Source organism: Procambarus clarkii, chromosome 64 (genome assembly GCF_040958095.1).
Source record: "Procambarus clarkii isolate CNS0578487 chromosome 64, FALCON_Pclarkii_2.0, whole genome shotgun sequence".
NCBI classification, from domain to species: Eukaryota; Metazoa; Arthropoda; class Malacostraca; order Decapoda; family Cambaridae; genus Procambarus; species Procambarus clarkii.
The window spans coordinates 8,344,446-8,355,245 of NC_091213.1; the positions used below are offsets into that span (position 1 = coordinate 8,344,446).

Below are 10,800 nucleotides of genomic sequence, written 5' to 3' on the forward strand. Positions count from 1 at the left end.
ATAATGTTGTCAAACATTGTAATGGAATTATACTCCCAGATTCTTAGGTATAAGCGTTGCAACCCGTTCTCGCAAATTTAATAAGTCAATATTGACTTATTAAATATGTGCATAGGTGACATACTTAACATAATAGATACCCTTAAAAAGATTCATAGAAAACACCGACCTTACCTAACCTACTTAGTATGTTAAGATACGCATCTTATTGCTTCGTAATTACAATTATTACCTAACCTATAATAGGTATAGGTTAAGTAATAATTGTAATTACGAAGCAATAAGATGCTTATCTTAATACTAACAAGGTTAGGTAAGGTCGGTGTTTTCTATGAATCTTTTTAAGGGTATCTATTATGTTTAGTATATCACCTATGCACGTAGTTAATAAGTCAATATTGACTTTACGAATTTGCGAGAACGGGTTGCAGTCTCAGGTACTGTACTCGTCCCAGTACAGTCCCCTAGGCTAGTGCACCAGCCTCGGGTACTGTACTCGTCCTAGTACAGTTCCCTAGGCTAGTGTACCAGTACAGTTCCCTAGGCTAGTGTATCAGCCTCATTACCGTCCCATCCCCAGGGACCGTAATTTGTCCAGATGCAACCCCCCTCCTGCAGGGTAGGATGTCCTGGAGTGTTAGCCTCGACACTCACCACTCCCTTTTCCCCCTCTCCCCTGGCAGGTGCATGGCGAGGACGCCCTGGAGAGCGTGCTAGCTGAGAGTGTGATCTTCGCCCTGCTGTCTGAACGGCGTCTTGGTCCCCGCCTCTATGGCGTCTTCCCTGGTGGCAGGCTGGAGCAGTTCATCCCCGTGAGTTCTCATTGTTTGTGTAATAATCATCATCATGTTAAGCCCAGCCATCTTTGAAGGTAGTGGATGGCAGACGGAGAAGTCAGCTTGCGCTGTCTGCTCTTCACACATTCCTTGTTCTCAGGCAACAATAACATTCCTCCACGCCTCCGATGTCTTCCTAAATTACGATTAATGTGTCTTCTTACACGTTTCCTGGAGATGTAAACTGTTTTGTCAAGAATGGTGGAGTACCATTCAATGGCGTGTGCCTTGCCTTAGGTTATTTTGCATTGATTCCGGGAGTCAAGGTCTCCGCGGCCCGGTCTCTAACCAGGCTTTCTGGTTGATGGTCTGGTCAACCAGGCTGTTGGATGCAGCTGCTCGCAGTCTAACGTATGAATCACAGTCTGGTTGATCAGGTATCCTTTGGTATGGTGAGGTATGACAAACTTAAACAATTAGGCTAGATCGGGCAGGCGGCGAAACTGGGGCCAGATTCATGAAGCAGTTACGCAAGCACCTACAAACCTGTACATCTTTTCTCAATCTTTGGCGGCTTTGTTTCCAATTATTAAACAGTTAATGAGCTCCGAAGCACCAGGAGGCTGTTTATAACAATAACAACAGTTGATGGGCAAGCTTTTATGCTTGTAAACTGTTTAATAAACCTATCCTCATCGAGGCCACTAGAGTGTTAGTGGCCCTCAGGTAAATTCAGGTAAATTTATACTTTGTTAGTCTTCAAGGTAACGTTGGGACACTGTCAACAGCTATAAAAGAAAGGTGAAAGTGACACTAATGTTGACCTTGGGTAATGTTTATCAGTGAGTGTGCAGAACACCCCAATAACACCAGATGTTTATTGCCGAGGGAGTCAAGCCTTTAATTTATTGCTGTAGCGGGGTTTGTGAGTGCCAACACCTGGGTGAGGTGGGGCTGGAGTGCCAACACCTGGGTGAGGTGGGGTGGTAGTGCCAACACCTGGGTGAGGTGGGGCGGGAGTGCCAACACCTGGGTGAGGTGGGGTGGTAGTGCCAACACCTGGGTGAGGTGGGGCACGAGTGCCAACACCTGGGTGAGGTGGGGCGGGAGTGCCAACACCTGGGTGAGGTGGGGCGGGAGTGCCAACACCTGGGTGAGGTGGGGCGGGAGTGCCAACACCTGGGTGAGGTGGGGCGGGAGTGCCAACACCTGGGTGAGGTGGGGTGGGAGTGCCAACACCTGGGTGAGGTGGGGCGGGAGTGCCAACACCTGGGTGAGGTGGGGCTAGAGTGCCAACACCTGGGTGAGGTGGGGCAGGAGTGCCAGCACCTGGGTGAGGTGGGGCTGGTCAGGAACTAAATAACATGGACATATTACAGCATTTACTATCACCTCAGCAGTGACACTACATACCATGTAAACTGTATTTTTACACAGACAACTGCACTCTCAGCCATTATAACATATACCTTGGCTATATATTTACATCACATGCACATCCAGTAAAATGTTGCACATATGGATACTTGGAGAGCAACGCTTGACTGATTGTCATCATTGCAGGCTCGGTCACTCTTCACCAACGAACTGGCAGATCCGGATTTGTCGGCAATCATTGCTACCAAGATGGCCAACATCCACACCCTTAATGTGCCCATCAGCAAGGAACCCACTTGGATCTGGAACACTATGGACAAGTGAGTCTGTCCTTTTCAAATATCTCTCTCTCTCTTTGCCTCCTCTCTCTCTCTCTTTGCCTCCTCTCTCTCTCTCTTTGCCTCCTCTCTCTCTCTCTTTGCCTCCTCTCTCTCTCTCTTTGCCTCCTCTCTCTCTTTGCCTCCTCTCTCTCTCTCTTTGCCTCTCTCTCTCTCTCTCTTTGCCTCCTGTCTCTCTCTCTTTGCCTCCTCTCTCTCTTTGCCTCCTGTCTCTCTCTCTTTGCCTCTCTCTCTCTCTCTTTGCCTCCTGTCTCTCTCTCTTTGCCTCTCTCTCTCTCTTTGCCTCTCTCGCTCTCTCTTTGCCTCTCTCTCTCTCTCTCTCTTTGCCTCCTGTCTCTCTCTCTTTGCCTCTCTCTCTCTCTTTGCCTCTCTCTCTCTCTCTCTTTGCCTCTCTCTCTCTCTCTCTTTGCCCCTCTCTCTCTCTCTCTTTGCCCCTCTCTCTCTCTTTGCCCCTCTCTCTCTCTCTCTTTGCCTCTCTCTCTCTTTGCCTCTCTCTCTCTTTGCCTCTCTCTCTCTCTCTTTGCCTCTCTCTTTGCCTCTCTCTCTCTCTCTCTTTGCCTCTCTCTCTCTCTCTCTCTCTTTGCCTCTCTCTCTCTCTCTCTCTCTTTGCCTCTCTCTCTCTCTCTCTCTCTTTGCCTCTCTCTCTCTCTCTCTCTCTTTGCCTCTCTCTCTCTCTCTCTCTGCCTCTCTCTCTCTCTCTCTCTCTTTGCCTCTCTCTCTCTCTCTCTCTCTTTGCCTCTCTCTCTCTCTCTCTCTCTTTGCCTCTCTCTCTCTCTCTCTCTTTGCCTCTCTCTCTCTTTGCCTCTCTCTCTCTCTCTTTGCCTCTCTCTCTCTCTCTCTTTGCCTCTCTCTCTCTCTCTTTGCCTCTCTCTCTCTCTCTTTCTCTTTGCCTCTCTCTCTCTCTCTTTCTCTTTGCCTCTCTCTCTCTCTCTCTCTCTTTGCCTCTCTCTCTCTCTCTCTCTTTGCCTCTCTCTCTCTCTCTCTCTCTTTGCCTCTCTCTCTCTCTTTGCCTCTCTCTCTCTCTCTCTCTCTTTGCCTCTCTCTCTCTCTCTCTCTCTCTCTTTGCCTCTCTCTCTCTCTCTCTCTCTTTGCCTCTCTCTCTCTCTCTCTCTCTCTCTTTGCCTCTCTCTCTCTCTCTCTCTCTTTGCCTCTCTCTCTCTCTCTCTTTGCCTCTCTCTCTCTCTCTTTGCCTCTCTCTCTCTCTCTTTCTCTTTGCCTCTCTCTCTCTCTCTTTCTCTTTGCCTCTCTCTCTCTCTCTCTCTCTTTGCCTCTCTCTCTCTCTCTCTCTTTGCCTCTCTCTCTCTCTCTCTCTCTTTGCCTCTCTCTCTCTCTTTGCCTCTCTCTCTCTCTTTGCCTCTCTCTCGCTCTCTCTCGCTTTCTCTCGCTCTCTCTCGCTCGCTCGCTCGCTCTCTTGCTCTTTCTTTCTTTTCCTCCCCTCCCCCCCTCTCTCCCTCCCTCCCCAACGCGAGTCTAGACATAACGTCAGTTTCTGTCTTTATCTATCATTTTCCGTCTGTTATATCTTCATGCTCTTTTGTGCATTTAGATGCATTTTACAAAATAATCTATGTATCTACTAGTCCATCCATTGGCCTAACTTGATAGCTAACAAGATGACCCCATGCAAGAATGACAAGACGAGGATTACAATGCCTGCACGAGCAACGCATTGGGCATTATCGGTTCAGCCTCCTTTCAACTAGAATGAAACCTTGTTTTCTCCGTGGATGGTGTTGGGACATAGCCACTGCTGACTGGAAAGACAATCTCTCACAAAGATCCTCTAAATTAAGCAGACATTACTCAGGATTTCAGAATACAGTCGTTTATACTATGAGAGTGACATATAGTCTACTTTTGAAGTAAGAAGATTTAGAAATTGAGAGATTTCCAAATGCAGCGAAGCAGGAAGTTGCACCAGAATATTGGTTGGATTTCTGGGAAGACTAGCTGGGTAGAGGTCCAGAGACCCCTCCAGTCAGTGTACTTGCATTGTGTCCATTTGTGAGGATGACCGTCAGTCAGTCAGCCAGTCAGTGTAACCTCGTGGTGACCGGGTGCCAGTCAGTGTACACTGATGATGTCCATTGTGAGGATACAGTCAGTGTACCCTCAAGGTGTCCATTGTTAGGATCCCAGTCAGTGTACCCTCATTGTGTCCATTGTGAGGATGCCAGTCAGTGTACCCTCATTGTGTCCATTGTGAGGATGCCAGTCAGTGTACCCTCATTGTGTCCATTGTGAGGATGCCAGTCAGTGTACCCTCATTGTATCCATTGTGAGGATGCCAGTCAGTGTACCCTCATTGTATCCATTGTGAGGATGCCAGTCAGTGTACCCTCATTGTGTCCATTGTGAGGATGCCAGTCAGTGTACCCTCATTATGTCCATTGTGAGGATCCCGGTTAGTGTACCCTCATTGTATCCATTGTGAGGATCCCGGTCAGTGTACCCTCATTGTATCCATTGTGAGAATACAGTAAGTGTACCCTCATTGTGTCCATTGTGAGGATGCCAGTCAGTGTACCCTCATGTTATCCGTTGAAAGGATGCATCTACGTGTCGTCTGCATCTGCCTACGGATATGTTCCCTACTCTGTGACAGCTGAAGCTACTGCCCGAATATGGCAGTACTATTCTCCGTTTCTTTCTGCTTAACATTACCATTTCTGGGCTTCATGTCCTATATTGTATGTTACTAATGCAATGATATCAAACAAACTGCATACTGTTAAAAGGGTGTCAAGGTAACTCCTACAATAATATCTTGTCATTTACTTACAGATGGCTGAAATCCGGTCAGGAATATCTTTGCAAAAAACCCCAAATTGATGGAGTTGAAAAGAGTACAATTGAAAGGTTACAGAAGATTAATTACCATAATGAGATGGATTACTTGAAGCAAGTGGTGGCCAAGGTTCAGTCTCCAGTTGTGTTTGCTCATAATGACATGCAGGAGGGCAACATTCTCCTGAAAACAAACGCCAAGTCCCATGAAGATCGAATATGCCTCATTGATTTTGAGTATTGCTCGTATAACTACCGAGGGTTTGATCTTGCAAATCATTTCTGTGAATGGATGTATAATTACAAGGTTCCTACCTATCCATATTTTATTGTGGAAAGGGAGAACTTTCCCGAAAAAAATAAGCAGGTACTGCACATATAGTTTCACTGGGAATTAAGAGAACTAATAGGAATAAATAATGACATTAGAAATCTGTGAGACTAGTAGGCTTTATATATTTGGAGGTGGGGAAAAGAAGAGATGAATTAAGATTTATGTATAATATTTTAGTGAAGTGTTTTAATGTTATGCTGTACAATATTTATGATTTGCAGTAATATAGACAAAATCAATTACCAAGAGCTCGTTAGAGTAAACTACTGCTGTGAATTACTTCAATAAGTGATAAGTAGTTATTCCATTATTTTGGTTTAATGCAGTCATGCTCAGTTTCACTTAATTTTGTATAATGGAGCAAGTTAGAGCTAGCAGCATCGTTTTGCCATCAGCTGTCAATCAATGTTTTGTTAAATGCATATATATTTTTAGCCCCCCGCCAACCACCTTTTTTAACAGTGCTATTAATGCAACCAATGATGATTTATTTGTTTATACTAAGATAAATAGTTGTGCTGTAAAACTTGAAAATTGTACAGTATATATTTTACTTTTTAATTGCTTCTGTAATAAAATTCTTGTGCGTGAAGCATGTGCTATTTTGAGCATAAGATCCTGCAGCATGTGCTATTTTGAGCACAAGATCCTGCAGCATGTGCTATTTTGAGCACAAGATCCTGCAGCATGTGCTATTTTGAGCACAAGATCCTGCAGCATGTGCTATTTTGAGCACAAGATCCTGCAGCATGTGCTATTTTGAGCACAAGATCCTGCAGCATGTGCTATTTTGAGCACAAGATCCTGCAGCATGTGCTATTTTGAGCACAAGATCCTGCAGCATGTGCTATTTTGAGCACAAGATTCTGAAGCAAACATGTCACAATAACTTGACTGCCAGGCGACAGGCAATGTCTTCCTGTATTCAACCAGGAGTTGACTATATATAGTATACTACATAAGTCGATGCTTACATACACAAGCTTTTTATTACAAAAGTCAAAATTTTGTTTTCTGTAACAGATTTTTTTTACACTGCTACTAAACGTATGATGGGCTTTTGAAGATACAGTGCTGTACTATATTTATTTGATGTGAGGTCTTAATAATGTGTATTTTGGGGGTATACAGTTTGGTCACGTAAAAATTACTATTGACGATGTCATCTCTTGCAGCTTCACTTCATCCGTACTTACCTAGCAGCTTGTGAAATGTTACGGAGAGGCAAGTGCTCACCTGTTGTCACCGGCAGTGCAGACGAACCTTTAACATTGTAAGTAATAGTAATGCTTATGGTACTCCAAGGATTGCTTCAGAATACTTATAATTCTCTTGTAACTGACACAAGCTACAGGCAGTGTAGGGTCCACTTATTGTGTAGCTACAGGCAGTGTAGGGTCTACGTATTGTGTAACTACAGGCAGTGTAGGGTCCACTTATTGTGTAGCTACAGGCAGTGTAGGGGCTGTGTAGGGTAGGGTAGTGTAGGGTAGGGTAGTGTAGGTAGGTAGTGTAGGGGCTGTGTAGGGTAGGGTAGTGTAGTGTAGGGCAGTGTAGGGTAGACAGTGTAAGTGTAGGGTCTACTTATTGTGTAGCTACAGGCAGTGTAGGGTCCACTTATTGTGTAGCTACAGGCAGTCTTGGTTTCCAATTGTGAGTTGAGAATGAGCCCGACTGCATTATCAAGACCTTCGGTAGTAAAGTTACTTGGTAGAAATATATCGTGAACAATCTTACGAAGATCTCAAGTAATGTCTAACATGTGCTTATTTTGGTTATGTATTTCCCTTACACTTGTATGTATTCTTTTATATATGTAATTTTTCAGTAATGTACTTTCTATTGTCTTTCATTTTTCATAAGGTTGTACTGTAGCCTCGAGCTGAAAAGGGTTGATCCGAGATCTTGAGGTTGTTATTCTATCCTCTTAAGTGCTCAGTGTATTACCAAAATTTTAAATCAATCTCATTTTGCTACTCGCTTTCACTATTTGATCTCATTATCATACCTCTCATCATTTATTTAATTTCACCATATCTCTCATCTGTTTTGTCATTTTCCACTTGTATTTACATACAATATTTCATTTTTATTTAGAAATGATTTTATATACAGGAGCAATGGCTTTGGGACCGGTACATATATTAACGGCATGAGGGCCTCGCAAGCAGTAGGCAGCTGTGTTGCACCTTCTCATCCAGTAGAAGACAAACTCCTACAAGAGGTACAAGTGTTTACGTTGGCTTCCCACCTGTTTTGGGCCTTGTGGTCTATTGTTCAAAGCCAAGTCTCCAGCATCCCCTTTGGCTATATGGTAAGTGTGCAGCGAACTGTTGCAATTAATTCATTGTGTCGGGGGAACAGGAAGCCAGAGTGTATTCGTACATGTTTGTCTTTTATCGGAACCCCTTTACTCAAGGCTGAGTTACTGACCCCACTCAGACTGCAACCCCACAACAAGCTGACTAACTCCTGAGTACCTACTCACTGCTAGGTGAACAGAGGCATTAAGTGAAAGTAAATGTGCCCAACTATTTCTGTCCCTCTCGGGATTTGAACCCAGAATTCTCAATTGTGCGTAGAGAATGAACCCAACTGTTCTACCGGGACCCTCCTAAATTGTTAAAGGTTCAGCTGTAGAAATAAAATTAGGCAAAATTTAGGAATTAGCTCATGATTTTGGGTGAAAGTGTTATTAGCAATGTTTCAGAAGAAAAGGGATTAGAAAGATAAACCCTAAATCTTTTTATTTGTGTAAATTACAGTATGTCGTTGTTATTATTTTTTGCTGCACCTGCCGAATGTTATCGTGTCCATAGTATGGAATGACTTTGGGTGAACTGGTTCCACTTGCATAGTTAAACCTCCTAGCAACCAGGAGGCCTGGTCGACGACCGGGCCGCGGGGACGCTAAGCCCCGGAAGCACCTCAAGGTAACCTCAAGGTAAGGTAAACAGTGTCCAGAGCAATGGACCAACCTTTAGAATGGAGCATTGTATTACAGATGCAAACTAAGCCATGAGGTGTGCTTAGAACACTGGATATAATGCTGACAAAAGGCTGTCACTTGGTTCAACTTGAGAGTAAAAGAAATAGGTAGGCACTTAGGCCTGGCATCATAATTTCTACATTATATAGCTAGTTGGGCAACATCAGTGAGATGCATAGATGGTACCTTGGTATACAAAGACTCGGAGGCAACAATTGACGATCAGAGAAAGCTTAATGTTACACTTCATCTTTCTTTATGAGCTACGCTACTAACAGTAAAACAAAAGGGACTGAGATTACATTACTCAGTGAATTAAGATATTAATCAACAGGTTTCACAATACCAGTACTGGAAATGTTGTATAATTGCTCACTACAGCTCAAGTCTTGGGGAATCAGGACTACCTTAGGCATAAGACATCAGAAATACATATCCATATATAAAGTACTAACAAGCACCATATAAACATGTCAATGAATCTGGGAGCACAATCTCTCTGAAAATGAGAAAACCCACAGGAGCCGTGATGAGGATTCGAACCTATGTGCTGGGTGTTCCCAGAAGCTCCTGTAAATTTTCTCATTGAATATCACGATAATGTGATTCTTCTGTGTCTCTGAAAATATTTACACATAACAGGTGCAAGTGACGAGTCTATCTCGTCACTTGCACCTGTGGCTTGAGATAGACTCATCACTGTCTGACGAGTCTATCTCAAGCCACCATTAAGTGTACCCACTCACTTTGAATATTTAGGCACACATTACATTGTAAATATAATAATATTTACTGTATATTATATAAATAATAATGGTGTGCACCAAATAAATATAAAGTTATGTACGACAATTTCAACAAATTTAATTGTACACTTATTGCAGGCTGGTCTTGATAACACAGTGGCAGCAAAATGCCCTTAAAGCATTCTCTCATGTTAATTGTTGAACTTGTGCAGTCACCATGAACTGGTCTTGAAGCCCTAAATGTCCATTATTATTGCCATTCTCTCACTTTGAGACTAGAACTGTTAACCTGCAAGCTACAGTGCTGCATGAATCATTGGTGAGCAGCAATATATAAATCCCAGTGTTTAAAAGGTTTCAGTGTATTGGACACACTGTCTACCACTGCTCATTACTTTAATCACAAACAATATAATCCTTTTCCTTTGCTGCTTTTTTTTTTTAATGTCAAAAACAGCCCTAGTTGTAATGCCATACTCGTCTGCCTGCTACTTTCGTCCCCAGCCATGATCACACTTTTCTAATAACTCTGATTTATGATCTGGGGTAAGGACACCTCACCTGTGTCTGATGTACTAGTACTGTATATCCATTCTACTCTTGCCTCATAATATGGTTTCAATTTTCAAATAATAATATATCAGAGGAAAAGCTAGTGAAAAAGATTGAATAGAGAGAGTGATTAGACCACACTCGCACACAAGCAAAATATACAGTCAGTACCTGTGCCCTCACAGGAGGTCTTGATGCCTCGGAAAAACTTCACAAATGTGTAATTTATAACATAGTACAAGATTAGTAAAACATTTCTAAAAATATTAATGCAGTACTGTATTTTGAAAAATATATACAAATATAAATGCAAGATTGGACAAAATTAAGAAAAAAATTATTTGTTAGAAATTACTTGATATGAACCGACAATTTTGATTTCACTGCGTCCCCCCCCCCTCCAAAATCTATTTTTTTAAAACTGAAATTTGGAGGGAAAGTCATCAGGTGGATTTCGTCCACTGTTTAGAGGGATCTAGTATAGGGCAGTCCAGATTTGGGAGGTTGCATTGTACTGTTTGACATAAATATAAGGAAAAATGGATAATATTTCTGGTTCAAAAGACATTTGTTTTGCTGCTCAATAATATACAGTACAAATCTGTATTTGAGTGGATGTGTTTTATTCTTTCCAAGCCAAGTAAACAAGTAGCCTAGATAAACAATTTTTTTTGACATACAGACAACACTGTTGTTACACACACAACAATGTGTAACACACATGATGTGTACATTAAAATAATGTTCCGGATGCTCCCGGACGCAGGTTTGAATCCTCCCCACGGCCCGTGTGGATTTGTTCAACGTTTCTGTTACTTTCAGTCAATATTTGTTTGAGTTGTACTGCAATGTAGTGCTATATAATCTGCTTGTTAAGGGAGGGGGGGGGGTGTAGAAATAG

At 42.8% G+C, this 10,800-nt stretch overlaps 1 protein-coding gene and 1 long non-coding RNA gene across 3 annotated transcripts in view; both read left to right on the forward strand.

The window, feature by feature from the left end:
* LOC138354721 (uncharacterized) overlaps positions 1–10,800 on the forward strand; it is a 416,665-nt gene that overhangs the window by 374,385 nt on the left and 31,480 nt on the right. The gene's annotated exons all lie outside the window — the stretch shown is intronic.
* LOC123768973 (choline/ethanolamine kinase) overlaps positions 1–10,800 on the forward strand; it is a 67,303-nt gene that overhangs the window by 38,594 nt on the left and 17,909 nt on the right. For both annotated transcript variants that reach the window (XM_045759880.2, XM_045759881.2), the window contains exons 4-8: positions 684–812; positions 2,340–2,473; positions 5,276–5,645; positions 6,788–6,885; positions 7,728–7,926. In XM_045759880.2, coding sequence (XP_045615836.1) covers positions 684–812; positions 2,340–2,473; positions 5,276–5,645; positions 6,788–6,885; positions 7,728–7,926 — 930 coding nt within the window. The remainder of the gene's footprint in view (positions 1–683; positions 813–2,339; positions 2,474–5,275; positions 5,646–6,787; positions 6,886–7,727; positions 7,927–10,800) is intronic.